This window comes from Nuphar pumila, chromosome 15, assembly GCF_984573655.1.
Source record: "Nuphar pumila chromosome 15, dmNupPumi1.hap1.1, whole genome shotgun sequence".
Taxonomy (NCBI): domain Eukaryota; kingdom Viridiplantae; phylum Streptophyta; class Magnoliopsida; order Nymphaeales; family Nymphaeaceae; genus Nuphar; species Nuphar pumila.
Window position 1 is genome coordinate 90,584,840 of NC_143263.1, and position 17,133 is coordinate 90,601,972.

The 17,133-nt window shown below is 39.2% G+C and overlaps 1 protein-coding gene across 1 annotated transcript; it reads right to left on the minus strand.

Annotated features, from left to right (window-relative positions):
* Positions 1-98: 98 nt before the first annotated feature.
* Positions 99-16,711, minus strand: LOC149815974 (calcium-dependent protein kinase 20-like). Its single transcript, XM_089988481.1, has 8 exons — positions 15,562-16,711; positions 13,089-13,212; positions 12,848-12,991; positions 12,346-12,498; positions 5,538-5,653; positions 5,034-5,201; positions 813-1,043; positions 99-510 (listed from the first exon to the last, which is right to left on the minus strand). The coding sequence occupies exons 1-8, from the start codon at positions 16,057-16,059 to the stop codon at positions 355-357; spliced, it is 1,590 nt and encodes a 529-aa protein (XP_089844607.1). The 5' UTR covers positions 16,060-16,711; the 3' UTR covers positions 99-354.
* Positions 16,712-17,133: the final 422 nt, after the last annotated feature.

The window sequence follows — 17,133 nt, forward strand, 5'->3', positions numbered from 1 at the left end:
CACAAAGCTCCAGTTGAGTGCTACCGAATAGGAATAATTTCAAGGATGACCAAAAACATGAAAGACACATTTGGGTATAATATTTGAGATTAGAGAACTTAGCGACTTTGAAATGATATTCACACAATTGATCACAAATATATTTACACAAACACCACATCTACTTCACTGTCTTGCTCATCTAAGTAATCAAACTTTCTTGAAGCACAACCAACAGCAGTTTTGCATCAACAAGAATACACGACCCTGACCCTTTCCCTTTACCCACTCAGGGTCCAAATAAACAACAAAAATAAAAAGGAAAGAATTAGTAAACTTGGACAAAAAAATAGCAGTTGCTTTGCCACAGAATTATCATCTCCCCTCATTCGTCAGGTGCAAAGATCCATCCTTGAGCAGCTTCAAGCTCAGGCTTGTAAAACGTTCACGCGAATACTGTCTTGATGCCTTCCTCCAATCAGTTCCAGCCTTCATCATTGTGGCAAACTCATCGTAGCTTATGCGTCCATCCTGTATAAGATGCTATGTCAGTATTGGATAGTAGAGAAAGAGTGGGACCACACAGTATCCTGAACAGCCTAAAATCATGACCCAGTTGATCAACCAATGACTTGGTGGCTCAAGCCTCAAACTTGATCTCAGATTGAATCAGTTAATGACCAAGTCTTTTCAGTGACTCGCTCAGCTAGTTTGTCAATGCTAATATTTTAGGTCCATGAATTGAAAGTCTTATCCATGACTGCCAGAGTTATGATAATCTTCATATTCAGAGCCAACTAAGACCATAATTTTACAATCTGAATGTAACTAACCTTGTCGGTATCAACATCTCTGACTATCGAATTGATGACTTCATCATTGTCTGGACCCAAGTCATCAGCCAAGGCATCTCTGAGCTCCTCGATCTCTATGTATCCACTTTTGTTCCGATCAAAATACGCAAAAGCTTTGTGCAGATGCTCATCATTCCCAATCTTTTTCAAGTGAATGGAGATAGCAACAAATTCTCCATAATCCAGTGTGCCATTTCCATCAGCATCAGCCTGTATTAAGAACATGACCACCATCATGGATGAGCACATTAAGAAAAAGAAAATGCATAGCAGAGAAATATTTCTACTTTGAGCAACTAAAATGTTCATAAAACTCATCACTGTAATGCAAAAGGAAACTGATCTCTTCATAATCATTACGGCTCGAGAAATTCTGTGCTTGACAGATCAATCGTTCTTTTCTGATAATGATGAAAAAAAATGAAAAGCATTAAAAAATATTATGCACTATCTACTCTGTATTAATATAGCATGACAAAGCAATACACCTACAAAAGTAGTGGGGATCTGGAGGTCTCTTAACTGATCCTTTATGTGCCCCCAGCCAACCACATGACAGCATTTCATGGCTCCCAAAGCAACAGAATGCAGGTGCCATTTAAAATGCTGTCCTGTGATTGGCTGGGGCACATAAGAGATTAGCTAAGCGATCCCTGGATTCCAAGTTCCTCCAAAGTCCAGATACATCAAGTGCCGAATCCTGATTTTCAGACTCCATAAAGATGCAACATTTTATGCTTCTGAGGTATCAAAAATACAGAACCTGAGGATCATAAAATAGTCAAACGAGGTCTCATGAGGAAGACATACCACAAGATACATCACCAATGTGCACTAAGAATAAAACATATTGAAAATCATGAGAAAGAGATTTTAGCAAAAGAGCTGAAGTCACAAAAGAAAAATACAACCTTAGAGGGTGGCCTTGACAATGGACCGATGATTACAAATGGAAAAGGGGGTCTGGATTTTGGAAGGGCATGCTTCAAGTGTGGGATGTCTATACAGGGTGTCAAGGTGAAGGTTAAAGATGGCACCTCCACCGTGTTTTGGAGGGATGATTGGTGCTCAGAATCTTGCTTAAGGGAGGAATACACTTCCCTCCTTCAAGTGTCTGAGCCAATTTGTTAATGATCTTTGATCGGCTGGGTGTTGGGGGGGGATTAACCTTGAGAAGCCATCTGAATGAGCAGGCACTTCGAGAATGGGTACTACTCATGAGTCTCATTTCAGGTATAAACCTCTGCAAAGGACCGATGGTATGCAATGGAAACACACACCAAATGGATACTACCGAATCACATGTCCCCAAGGTGCTGCCCCATGGCCAGTGAGGGTGATTTGGGGAGGTGGTTTCCACCTAGAGGGTCTGTTTTCGGCTGGTTAGTGCTGAGTGGTAAGGTAAAAACCTATGATTATATGCAAAAGTGTGGATTTCACTTGGCGAGCAAATATTTTCTATGTGAGAGCAGAGGAATAAACTACCTGTTTGGGGAGTGTACCCTGCTCAAAGACATTTTGCAGGGATCATGGGGCGATGTTACATCTTTTTGGAACGACATTTCCTGCATTAGGGAGTTGCTATGTCACACGGACTCTTCTAACAGGGCACCGCACCCGCATCACACCCGCACCCGGGCGGATGCGACCCTTGGACACAACTTCCTTTGTGTTAGGTGAAGTCAACCACACTGACGTCCATTTCTATCCAAAAGTAGATTCAGTTAACCCTAATCAAGTCCATTTTATCTAATATTATATATATAAATACATAAATGCACACAAATACACATGGTGTTAACTTAAAACTGTTAAAAATTATATATATATATATATATATATATATCCTCCCCACACCCAAGTTTTTTTAAAGTGCCGCATCCGCACCCGCACCTATGTGACATAGGGGAGTTGGTAACATCAGATCAAATAGTTAGAAGCTATGTAACAGGGATTCGGCTAGCAGGGTGCCACACCCGCGTCGACGCGGGTGCAGTCAACCTGACCCTGGGTGCGTTGACCGCACCCAGGGTCATTTCGGTCCATTTTTGGGTTTTTTTTTAAATTTTCCCTATGAAATGGGATGCGGAATTTAAAAAAAAATCTTTGGGGGGGGGGGGGGGGGGGGGGGGCTGCCCCCCTATAACCCCCCCCCCCCCCCCGGACCCCCGCCCGCTGACCGCGCAGCAGGACCCACGCCGGGGGAAACCCCCGGACCCCCCTTCTATATATATATATATATATATATATATATATATATATATATATATACACATTTTTACCCCTGCCGCACCCAAGGTTTTTGAAAGTGCCGCACCCCCGCACCTGCACCCATGTGACATAGGTTAGAAGGGGGCAAAAATGGCTGAACGAATGAAAGTGTTAGATCCTGTTAACTTAGAAAGCGGTTTGGATGGAAAGAAATAATAGGGTATTCAAGGGCATTTCACAGCAAACAGGGGCCATTACTGCAAAGATCAGATGGAAATTCACAGAGAGAATCAAAAGAAAATGGCCTAAATCTGATATCAGCTGGCTGGGACGTCACAGACCTAATTGTCTGTGACTATATGTTTCTGTTTCTTCATTGTTCACAGTTATTTTTGTAACAGCAGAGCGTTTTTGTGTCACTGCTGCAAATCTGTAACCTTCATTAGCAGAGGGTTGGGAGATCCAAGATGACTGTTTCTCTGGTTTTCTGCAGTAGCTGAACTGATTCCAGGTTTTCTGAAGCAGCTGAACTGAAATGACTGAACTATGACTGTTTAAATGTTTCACTGTTTTTTTCTGTTTTTTCTGTAGCAGCAAGTTATACTTAAATCAGTTCATGCTACTCTGTAATGCTTTCCTGCTTTTAATGATATCTTATTTCTTTAAAAAAAATGAACACAGGACTGTGTAAGGCCATATAAAGGCAAATAACATTACTAAAGTTTCATGATAAGTCTCGTTATAATGTCTTCACAACATGCATGTCGCTATTGCTGTTTCTGACATAAAAGGGTTTAGTATTTAGAGTTTAAGCTATGTCACATGGACTCGCCGTATAGGCCACCGCACCCGCATCGATGCAACAGGTGCAGTCGATAAACCCTGGGTGCAGTCAACCTGCACCCAGGGTTTTGTCCAAAATGGTCGGTCACAAGTCAGGTTCATGCTCAACCCAAGCCTGGACCGACCTTGCTCGAACCTGACTCGTGTCGGATACCGAGCCTGACCCGGCCCGGCTTGTAAGGGATCTGCACAACGGACAGAACTGAGCCGAGGCTCGGTCTGGGCTCAGCAGGCACAGAGAGAGAGAGAGAGAGAGAGACTTTCCCTCTCTCCCCCCTCAATTGGGAAGAACGAGAAAGAGAGAGGGGGAAAGAACGAGAGAGAGAGAGAGAGAGAGAGAGAGTCTTCCCCTCAATCGGGAAGAATGAGAGGGAGAGGGGACCTCCTTTGCCGCGCTCCACCGCTGCCCAGCAAGAGAGAGAGAGAGAGAGGTGGCAGGGCTCGAGGGGGGCAACGGGGCGGGTCAGGCTTATATATATAATCACTAGAATATGAGAACTAGAAATATGAGAACTAATTGTGAACTGCTATTTTCATGGTTTTTTTGTCCTTTTCTCTTGAATCCATTTTTTATGCATAAATGTGATCTTTTTAAGGTTTTAAAATTAATGGCTCATAATCTTCATAAATATTCAAGCATTCAAAAATCACATTTTTTCATCGAAAATCCATGATCCAATGGTTGATTCTTAGCAAATTCACCATGCCAAGCACATCCGTATGGTTGGATTTTGCAAAAAAAGTGTTGAAAATGTCCATATTTATAGTTCTCTCTCTCTCTCTCTCTCTCTCTCTCTCTCTCTCTCTATATATATATATATATATATATATATATATATATATATACACCCATCCAAGTTTCTTTTTAAGTGCCACATCGCCGCACCCGTACCTGCACCTATGTGACATAGGGTTTAGGGTACACCACATCATATAGCGTGCCTTTGAAAGGCACATAACATTATCAAAGCTTCATGCTGAGATCTCATTATTATACATGACTTTGTAACAACCATGTCAGTATCGCCATTTCTCGTAAAACAGTTTTAACGTATATATAAGAAATTAGTCTACTGAGAAAGAACCTATGGTCATCGACAACAAAAAATTCAAGTGAAAAAAAAAACAGAAAAGCTTAATGCTTACAGCTTCCATTAGCATCTGAACATCTGCATCTGGAACCTGATGACCAATCTTATGCAAGCCCACTTTCAGTTCCTCAAGCGTGATTTTTCCATTCTTGCTTGAATCCATCATGTTGAACATCTTCTTTATATCTGCCACCTCCTCAACAGACAAGTGTTCGGCAATCACCTGCAATGGTCAAATTGAAAATGTGGTAGGCTTCAGCAGAAATCAATCATGTAATTGTAAGCTAATAGAAACATTTGAAAGAGCCATTCATATGAAACACTGGCAAACAAATCTCTAACACAATACAACTTGGTCAAATCCACTGAGACCAAGGCCAACTAGACCAAGTGGTCACCTGGCCAAGAAGCATGGCCTGGTCATCTTGCCTGTAGAATTTGCTTAGAAGAGGCACATATCAGAAGCCAGGTCCATGTATTTGACTGGAGCATCAAATGTTCAACAATGACGATAGCAAAAAAATGCATCTCAAAATTCAGAGCATGTTTCATGTCATACCCTTAACGCTTTCTTTTTAAACTTGCTCATGACCGAAAATTGTTTGAGCCTTGCTTTGACAGTCTCTCCAAGAGGAACATTTGGAGCGTTTTTCGCATTCTGCAACCATGGATGAACTGCATCCAAAACATTTATGAAAAAAAAGAGAAGTTACATCAGCACCTTTAATTGATCAAGCCTACTAGCATACTAGGTCTAAACTTTAGAAAGTGTTCACAACTTTGGTAAATACAATTGCCAGATAATAATTGAATCATCAAAGCATCTCCTTGGACCAAAAGGGGCAAGGGGAAGCCATAAGGCAATCTGAGCAATGTGTCAAAAGGATATCTTAATTGTCTAGTAAATATGCCAAATTTGCAAAAAATATTAACCACAAAAGTCATTTATGTACCAAAGATACCCATAGCATACTAGGTCTAAACTTTAGAAAGTGTTCACAACTTTGAGTAAATACAATTGCCAGATAATAATTGAATCATCAAAGCATCTCCTTGGACCAAAAAAGGCAAAGGGAAGCCATAAGGCAATCTGAGCAATGTGTCAAAAGGATATCTTAATTGTCTATTAAATATGCCAAATTTGCAAAAAATATTAACCACAAAAGTCATTTATGTACCAAAGATACGCATAGCTTCCTCAATGTGAATTAGATTGTCAATATGGTAACAGTGCAAGAACGAATATGTTGTCAGATCACATGAACAATGCTGGCAAGGGAACTGCTTGGGATAATTGTAAAACAGATAGTGGAAGCCATGGGAAAACAAGTACCCAGAAACTAGGGAACTCCAGAAAACACATTCTAGTCTATTCTTTAGCAAGGAAACTCCCTTGTTGGTGCAGACTTCCTGCTTGTGAGAATTGCATTGCTACGTTCCAAAACACATCCCTATCATAGTAATTGATTTTCTCAGAAAATGGCATAATTTTTAAAAAAATATGAAACTTTTTGCAACTTTTTTTGCTTTTCTAACTTTGTGATAAATCACATAAAATCTATGAAAATATCAGGATATTGATGTGAGCCTTTCAAACCACATGATAATGCAAACTCAGAATCATCTCAGGAAATCCTGCTTTGAAAATTTAAAAGACAATTGTTAATATAACTTCCACTAAAAGTACAATAGCAATTTTAAAACGTTCAAACTTCAAAGTATAGTTTATCTGCTTTGGATAGTGATGTATAAATCTTTTAAATAGTGATGCTGACCATTCAAAATTCCTTTTCAGATTGATACATTACTAAAGGATGACGGTAATCAGGTAATCACAGAATTAGAGTAAGTGACCTTAGCCAACGCATTAAGGTGAAGAGACGCCACCTCGTTCCCATAGGGGACGATTCCAACTTGTGTGTGGGGTCCATTATGATGACATGGCAGCAGACATGACTTCTCTAATGAGTGACGAGTCCAAGGCAGGAAAAGAAGAAACAGCACACGGCAAGCCAATTAAGGAGCGGAGTCCACCTAGGGGGCATGCTATGTTGGATAGTCCTAAAGGACGTCCCCCAGTCTAGAAGCTGATTAGAGTTAATTATATAGATAATTAATTATGAAAGAGTCCTTAGTTAATTTGTTCTTTTGATGAGTCCCTTTTAGAAAAGGAGTCATGTCAGATGAAGGACTCTAGAGTCCTTACTCAGTCTTTATTTTTTAGTAGGAGTTTATGTCACGTAGGTGCGGGTGCAGGTAGAGGTGCGGATGCGGCGATATGGCACTTTAAAAAACTTGGGTGCGGGGGTGCGGAGAGGGTATATATATATAATTTTAAACAATTTTAAGTTAATACTACGTGTATTTGTATGCATTTATGTATTTATATATAATATAGACAAAAATGGACTTGATTAGGGTTAACTGAATCTACTTTTGGATAGAAATGGACCTCAGTGTGGTTGACTTCACCTAACACAAAGGAAGTTGTGTCCAAGTGTCAAAACCAGAGTTACCGAAAGCGCCTAGGTAAAAAGGGAAGCGCGAAACGTCGCGCTTCTGAAGCGTGAGGGGAAGCGTGCTTCCGCCACGCTTCCCCATTTTTTCCATTTTTTTAGCTTCCCCCTCACTTTCGGTTCGCTTCCTAGGTCACTTCCGAGACAGTTCAAAATTTTCTTCTAAGTAGTCCCACGCTTCCTAAATTTTTTAAAGTGCCTCGCTTCCCGCTCCTGCTTCCTCGACAGGTAACTCTGGTCGAAACTGCCTAGGTACGGTGCCCTGTTAGAAGAATCCGTGTTACATATGTATGAGGCGTTATGCTTTAGAATAGATTGATTATATAGGAACTCTATCCCAGACCTCTCATCTATAAATAGATGGTTTGAGGTTCCCCTTTATGCATTATGAAATAAGATATTGAAGTTTCTCAAGCTCTCTCTCTCTCTCCCTCTAACCATCGCCCTCTCTTCGAACGAATTTTTCTCCCTCCCTCACATTTTTCTCTTTTTCTATCTATGATAGAGGTGAGACCAAGCCTCACTAGTCTGGTCCTTCATCCATTCCAAGGGACCAAGCCCTTCTTATACCCGTATCTTCGTTGTGGAGTGATCCCTATATTGGACATCAACGTAGGAGAGCCTTGTCGGCCATGGTTCTCCTGATTCTTCTTCTTTATGAACGTGTTTCAGGTATTTATACCACTCTTTGAACCTCTATCATACCCTAAGACCATGCCTTAACCTTCCCTAAAGCCGCCTAAGTCGTCTAGACCAAGATCGCTCCAATAGAATAGTGCAGTCCTCTTCTGCGGGCTGTTTTGCCTCTTCCAATCTCATGCACCTACCCGGACCACACCTGAATCTATAGACCCCTTTAGGACCTCCCTAGACCTATTTCACAAACCCTGAAACTAATTCCAACCTTAGCTAAGACCCTACCCACGTTTGAGACCCGAAACATCCAATTTGGCAGAACGTGTAGTTTTTACCGTTTGAGCATCTCAGCCAACCAACGACCTATTTTAATGTTTCCTGACCTCTAGTAGCCTATCCTAACCCTAACACGTATCTATAGGTATTGAGCAAGCCCTTGGTTCAGTCAATACCAGATCTGAACTGAAACCCTTTCCCAATCAGTCTCCAAAGTCGTTTTTAACCTACCAGATTTCCCAGTTTCTTTAAGTCTATTCCCAAAACCACCCAAAACCTACACCACGACCTCTACCCCATCGTATCCAGTGGGGATCTTTACTCCAGACACTCCCAGCTCAACCGCAGAGGGCTAAGAACTGCAAGTTCGATCCTCTCACTTTTGTTGGGCTCAAACTAGAGTCCACATCTATTGCTAGCCCGAGGCTCCCTTCAACTCTGAACTCTGAATCGATCCAACCAGACTTTGAGGAGAGCCTAACACTATCTGTGTATGCATGTGCACATGAACCATCCAACTCACCGCCTAAAGAATCAGACTATAATTTCTCATATCATATAGATATTTTATGAAATGTCTAGGCACCCATTTCATGAATTAGAAGGTGAAATTTCAACACACCATGATGTCTACATAAAGTTTAAGGAGCATAGTTGGTTTCATGAAATAATTGGGCAACAAAGTTAAGCTTTTAATAAAAAAACTCATCAGTTTGAAAGGTTAGTTAAAGAAAAGCCTCTGAGCTAGTAGACTTGAGATTCCTCTTATTTGTGTTCTCCACTTTCTTATATTTCCCTCCCTTCTTTCTCTTGTTATGATATTGATGGTCATGGTGATGATGATCATGACGGAGAATAAGGGAAAGTGAGTGTTGGAGGTAACCAACCCGCACCTACAAATAATGGGAAATTAGTGCTACCTCAACCCTTGGCACTTGCCACTGAAGAATGTGATAGTTGTACCAGAACAATTATAGCACCTCATTGGCAACTTAGCAACTGTATTGGTGAGAATTTCCCTATGCAAATGCTTTATTTAACAACCACCATGGAGTACCAAACATATTTGCAGGACCAATGCAAGTCCATTTAATGAGGGAGCAAAATGCGTTGTCATCATTTTACAAAATTTTGATATTTAAAACTGCTTTATTGATCTTCAGTTCATATTTGACTTCAACACCAATCTTTCTAAGCTCACCAATATCGTACCAACGGCATATTTAGAGTATGCAAGATCAGTATAGCTATCTTTCCCCTAACATGGCAATGTTGTTTCTATCAAAATAAAGAAAAGGCATACAAAATGGATCACCTCACCATATATAAAACAAAATTTCCCTTCCAATCTTAGTTGTCAAAAGTGGTGCCTAGGCACCGCCTAGGCTTATGGGTCCAGGGGTAGAGCCATGTTTCTCCACCTACACTCACAAAAAAAAATGACAACCATGTCCATGCGGCTTAGGTTGTCCCCAACTAGGCTGCATGGACATGGTTGTCTTTTTTTGTCTCTTTCTTTTCTTTTCTTTTCTTTTCTTTTTCTTCTTCCTCACACCCTTAGTTGTCAAATGCGGTGCCTAGGCGTTGTCTAGTTTTTTTTTTGAAGACAACATCATTTGTTTTCTTCTTCGAGGAGGAGAAGAAAAAGAAAGAGAAGACAATATATATGTTTCTTATTATGTTTATTTATTTTTTATTTTGGGTACCGCCTAACGCCTATGACAACTAAGCTCCCACCTTATAAGCTTTATTTTTTTTCTCTCATTTTATTCTTTTTTTGTTTTGTTTTTTAGCTTTTTCTTTTTTTCTTATCTTTTTCTTCTTCCTCCTTTCACCCCACCAACTTCTCTTTTTCTTCATCTTATTCTTCCTGTTTCCCCTTTTCTTTTTTCCCTTTTTTTTTCTTCCTCCTCTCGCCCCTCCACTCTCTTCTTCTTTTTTCTTCCTTTATTTACCTTTTTTTCTTTTTTTTCTTCTTTTTATTTTTGTTGTTTACATGTATGTGTGTTTTTTACTCACACACACACAAAATTTGTTTTCCAGTTATATATATATATATATATATATATATATATATATATATATGTGTGTGTGTGTGAGAATGGGGTTCATTATGTCCCCTTTTTCTTTACATCACCGTTAAGATCCTCTAAATATCAAAGTTTTAGGTGATTTATGATCAATTTGAATCATTAGATGTGTTTATCATTACTTATTTATTGAGAAACAAACATTGTTTCAAATTGATTTTATGTAAAAATGAGAACATTTTATCATGAAACTTTAGTAAGATATCAACCGATGATTTTTTTGCCTCTTTAAAATACACATTTGAGCATAAAGATGCTTAATCAATTACATATTCTTTATTCAGCAACAATCATGAAACTTTAGTAAGATATCAACTGATGATTTTTTTGCCTCTTTAAAATACACATTTGAGCATAAAGATGCTTGATCAATTACATATTCTTTATTCAGCAACAATCATGAACACATCTAATGGTTCAGATTGAGCATAGAACATTTAAAAACTATGGTTTTTGGAGGGTCCTAACAGTGACATAACGAACCAGGGGCATAGTTACAATTGTACGTTTGTTACGAAAATTAACTATTAATTGTAATATTTTTGCTTTTTTGATGTTTTATTTTTTGGGTCCCACCTAGGCCCCAACTAGTCCTTTTAGGGGTCTTCCACCTAGGCTCCGTCTAGCACTTTTGACAATTAAGCTTCTAATTCTTTCTAGTCAAGCTTCTTGATGTCATATACCTCTAGAAGTAGAAAGAATTGCAACACCTATCCTGCATGAAATCCTAGGAATTCATTGAGAGTTAGAATAGATTCATAGACCAGTTTGCTGATAAGATTTTAAAATATTCCTATATGTTCCTTCCATATTTCTTCTTAAGGTTAAAACCAAAAAATATTTATTCTTTTCCCAATGCTTCCTAGCATTTTCAATAAAGAAACAAGATAGAAGAGGGACCAGTTAAAGCTCCTAACTTGATCAATTTATTGTTAAAAACAACCAGAACACTGAAGGGTTTCTCTTGAAGATTCTTTCATAAAATACCCTATCAATATCTCATTTTGCTATGTTAAGTTTTTCCTTTCTAATATTTAGCAGTACATTATCGCAAAGGTTAGTGGAATGTACATCTAACTAGATTACACACATCTAACCTAGATTAAACAAATGAATCATCATACCCGATATTTGAGGTGAAACATCATTGGCGTTGCACAAAATTTTTGGGTTAAGCTCTTGAAAGAAGCTATTCTTCTCAGCATTTCAACAAAGAGGCTGTCTATCAGTATCACCCATGTCTACCAACACTAATGCACTCCATGCTTTGAACTTCATAGATTTATGACAATACAGTTCCTAGAAGCAATAAGGCAATGAAATCTTAAAATGGGCTCACAAAGGGTAGATTTCAACTTTGTATAAAGCACAAGCATTTATAGTTAACAATTTTACACAAAAGAAATCAAGCTATGAACAACTCATTCGATGATAATAAGAAAGAGTTCTAACTTGAAAAGTCCAAGAAAGCATGTTCAACATAAATTACCCCTTGTTGCTAAAGTAATAACATTTACTTGATTAACTTTCTATTTTCAAACCATATCCACAATCATTGAATTTGATCAATTTTGACTTCACAAAAAAAAAATATGAATCAACTGATCTGCTGAAATCACAGCACGGAAACTAGTACCTTTTAACCACAGGCCCTGTCATTGCACCAAAATACATTAAAAAATAACATTTATACTTAAAGAGAGGCAAAATACAGTAAAAAATATAATGGTAATAAACATGCCTGCATGGGTTCTTTCAAGACACATTAACACTTGAATAGCCACATGAAACAGCCCAATATCAAAGTTAGAAGGGCAGCTACAAAGTGATGTAAGAATAATAAACATACCAAGTACTTCCTGAGCACTCAGACGATGCTTGGGATCTGGGTCCAGCATTCGCTTTACAAGATCTTTAGCATTTTCTGAAACTTTCGGCCAAGGGTCTCTTTTAAAATCTATAATACCACGAATGATTGCCTGTGCAACTCCCTGTTCAGTTTCTGCAACAGAAGAGAAACTCACATCCATAACAACTTCCATACAAGCATACGAACTGCTAAATCCAGGTGTGAACATTGGGAATTCATTAACTTCAGCACTGGGGAAAATATTCTACATGGATTGGACCCAAGCCTACAGCCTCTGTAGACTCAGATCAAGTGACTATACAGTCTCCAAGTCAGCAGTTGCTGTAAACTTGGATCAAGTTGGTTCACCTATGAACCCAACCTAGGTAACCCAAGATTAGCAACCTTACCCCAACTAACAACTAATTTGCAAGTCAAGCCCACAGATGTCAAAAATTTGATTTCAATTGGCACTCAATACAATCAATTCCAGAAAGCTGACCTGCCCAAAATGGAGGTACTCCACAGAGTAAGATGTACAGAATAACACCTGCACTCCACACATCAACTTCTGGGCCATAATTCCGTTTTAGCACCTCTGGGGCCATGTAGTATGGACTGCCCACTATTTCAGTAAAGCGCTCACCTTCACAGATATAGGCAAACACTCAGTTACCAAAACAAAAAATTGAAAATAAGAAATGAATCTTTAAAGAGGAGAAAAAAAAATCTTGTCATCTTACCAGGCTTGAAGAATACAGAAAGTCCAAAATCAATCGCCTTAAGGGGAGAAGCTTCCTTTTTATTTGAAAATAAAAAGTTCTCAGGTTTGAGGTCTCTATGCATCACTCCATACTTATGGCAAAGCTGCAAAATGGAGAACTGAAAATTAAATATTGCACCACATTAAAATCTTCTGAAAGTGGGTAAGAGGTTTCTAATATAACTTAAGTAATGTAAAGAATTTTAGGGAAAAAAAAGGTAGAATCCAAAGCAATATCAGCACCTGATGTGGAATTCTGCCAAGCAATACAACTAGAACCAATGTTGCAAGTATCGTAATGTATCGTAGGATACATATCCTTACTATGGGAAACAGTGATACGATACACACTCATATTGTGATATAAGTGTGTATCGTATATGTATCGGGTGTATCGTACGATACACCTTCGGCGCACATTAAAAAGGGCCGAAACTTGCTTTTATTTTTTTAGATTTTAAAGACCTCTTGAGGGCTGACTTTCTCATTTGTCTAGAGGTTATTAGAGGGGTATCCATGCACCCTAAGAATCATGAGAGTGATTTAGAGGCCGATCTGTGCACAAGGGATCGGAATTTTGTGGTTTGCTCAAGCAAGGGTGCATTTTCACCATTTTTTCATTCAAGGAAGTAGATTAAGGTAAAAAATCTCTATTCTAAATAAAAATTACAAAACCACCCTCCAAAAAATCCATCTGCAGAAATTAGGGATTTATATCAAGGTAGAAATTAGGCCTCACACCTCCAACAAAGATGGCAGCATGGCAATAGAGCACTCAAGTAATGAGTGAAAGCCGATTGAAAATCGAGTGCAACTATTGCCATAATATTTTTATTTATGTAATATGAAAGCATGAGTCTTGTGGCATGTTCTTAATTGCAAGATATTTAATATTTTGCATTGTTCTTGTGAGATAGTTGATGTTTGATGATGTCTTCTGCAGCTCATATAGACATAAATGTTTCATATGTGATTTTATGGTTGTATTTTGTGTAATTCATCATTGTTTCATGTGTTATTATTTTTATAGAATTCTTGTTAATTTTTTTCTGATTTTTTTGAAATTTAAACAAAAAAATTTATTACAAAATTATGATTTTTTACGATAAGTAACTTTTTTGGGGCCTGACCGATACGGGTAGCTATACAATACTTACAACCTTGATTAGAACAACTAATAGCAGTCATGAGGTGGTGTTGGTAGATTAATGAACTTTAACGGTTACCCTGTTGAGGCTCAAATCCATTCCATACCCTTGCAAGAGAATGTGCAGTGATAGGCATGTGTATAGCCCTCTGAACATGAAGTTCAGCAGTTGCCAAAGATGGATACCCAGTTTCACTTTCATGATAAATCGGGTAACAGATTTCGGCATTATACACTAGCACAAAACTGCTCAATCAATTTCCAGCTATGAATTTGATTGGCTATATACCTTATCACTTTAGAAGTGTGGAAAACCCTTCTTTTGTTTTTCTAATAGCCAGAATTAAGTCATAGAAAGAGAGAAGTTTGAAATTTTTTAGGGGTAAAAGTTTAAATTTTGGCGCATATAGTACACAGAACTTAATAGCATAAAAGGTATATCAAGATGAGAGTGGCAGCATCTCCTGCAACCCAAGTATGGCTTTTTAGGCATCAACCATAGCAACTGCAGTGTCTAGAAAACAAAATTGAACTTGAGAGCCTTAATCACGATGAAAATAAAGAGGGCCATCGTTGTTCGAGTCCTGAGAGCGGCAGCTTCATGCAAAAGGCAGAAGGTTAGGAACTTAGGGTTGCCTTTAGTCCGCCGCTCCCCAGCATCCCAGATACAGGACCCCACTGGGTATGGCTCTTTCAATCACAATGTAATTGAAGTACATAAACAAAAAAGAAGCAGCAGCCCTCTTCATCCACACACGTAGCCATCTGCAGCGAAAACTGTAGTAAAACCAAGCAAACAAAAGGGCTAAGCAGTATTGGGCCAAAAAGCAAAAAGTACAAGATAGAAAAGCGAACAGGACCAAAGGCATTTACTGCGAAAAGGTTGATTCTTTAGAGATGTGGAATACAATGGGCTACAAAACTCCAAAGACAAACCAAAACTTCACCAAACAAATCGACAGGAAAGAAACAAACTAACATCAGATCCTCCACTAGTCCACATCAAGAAAAATGCCACAAACAACACAAACAAGAAAAGGAACCAAGGTTTTAAACAGTTGAGAAAATTGTCAATGTCAACCGAAATCAAAGTCGCCCATCAGAATCCAAAGAGGAACTAAATACAAATATGAATCAAACACAGATCAGACATACTAATAATGAATATTGATCTAAAGGTTCAGCTGGATCCAATGAAAGCAACAAAACCAATAGAAAATTCAAGACCAAGAATTGGCATAAACGAGCAACATTCGGGAACGTTGGGGGATCAAGAAAATCAAAATGCGCAGAAGAGAATGCAAACCTGGACAACTTCGACGATTGTGCGGGTGACGAACGCCGCTGCTCGCTCTGTGTAATGCCCGCGGGCCACGATCCGGTCGAACAGCTCGCCGCCCTCGCAGAGCTCCATCACGAGATGGACGGCATTGTCATCCTCGTACGTGTCCTTCAGGCTCACTATGTTCGGGTGCTTCGGAAGGTGCTTCATGATCGCCACCTCCCGCCGGACGTCCTCGATATCGATCTGAGTCCGCAGCTTCTTCTTCGATATGGACTTGCAAGCGAGGACCTCTCGAGTGTCCCGATCGGTGCAGAGGTAGGTGATCCCGAACTCGCCCCTCCCGAGCTCATGGCCGAGCTCGTACCGGCTCTCGAGGTCGTGCCCAGTGGGGTTGCTCAAGACGGCCAGCTTGCCGCCGGGCCCATTGTTAACCTGGTAATCGGCAGAGAAGGGATTCTGCTTTTTCTCCTTCTTCTTCTCCACTCCAGAACTTCCCGGCGAAGCACAGCAATTACCCATCAAACAATCACCGCAGAAAAACGCCAATGACGACCGAAAAAGTGACGATTTCTCTGGTTTTCTCGATCATCCGGGAAGAAAATGAGAAGAGGGATCGAAGGAAGAGATCAGGAGAACAAATTTTCCTTGGTTTCGATCTAGAAACATGGGTACAGGAATTTCGGTCTAGAGATCTAGAGAGAGAGAGAGAGAGACAATCCCAAAATTTCTCTTTCTGGGGCTAGGGAGAAATGGGTGAACCTCAAAACAAAACAGCTTAAGGGAAGATAGAAACTGGAATCTTTTTGTTGAAAAGGAGAGGAAAGGAGAAGAATGTGAACAGATGAGAAAGGAGATGCACAGAGAGAGAGAGAGGGAAAACTAGAAAGGGAAAAAGAAATGAGAGGCCTAATTTTGTGGTAGGGATTGGGTTTGGGAAGGGTTTGAAAGAGTGGGAGATTGGGGAGAAGAAGATAAAAGAGAAGGATTTCGGTGTGAAAAGAAGACCAAAGGTCAATCAGCCATGACAGAGGAGAGAGAATCTCTCTCTCTCTCTCTCTCTCTCTCTCTCTCTCTCTCTCTCTCTAATAAAATCACCAATAAAAATGCGATCCTCTCTCCCTCCTCATAAAATCACCAATTGAGAATCCTCTCTCTCCCTCCCTCTCTCAAAATCAACAACAAAATGTATTATATATATTTTTATTTATTGGGTAAACATGATATACTAAAGAAGGTAAGAGAAGTCCTTTTTTTCAAAAAATTATAATTTTTTTTTGATAAAATGTTATCGATGTGATCTAGTTTAGTATAAAACTTTTTTTGAATAATGTGATTATGACAAGTAATTAGGTTTTTAAAGAATCTAAAATCAGTTGCCCATTTAACTTACACCAAAAAAGCACCCAAGGCTTTATCTTTATTCAACAAATCATGTTGAACACATCTCCATGGTTAGATTTAATTTGTACAACTTGCAACTATGAATTTTACCTTCATTAGTAGTAAATATTTTTCTTATACATAAAAGAATGAGAAAGGAGTAAGGGTAGTTGACTACAATCCATACCTATAGTTAGGAGTGGCAATCGAGTG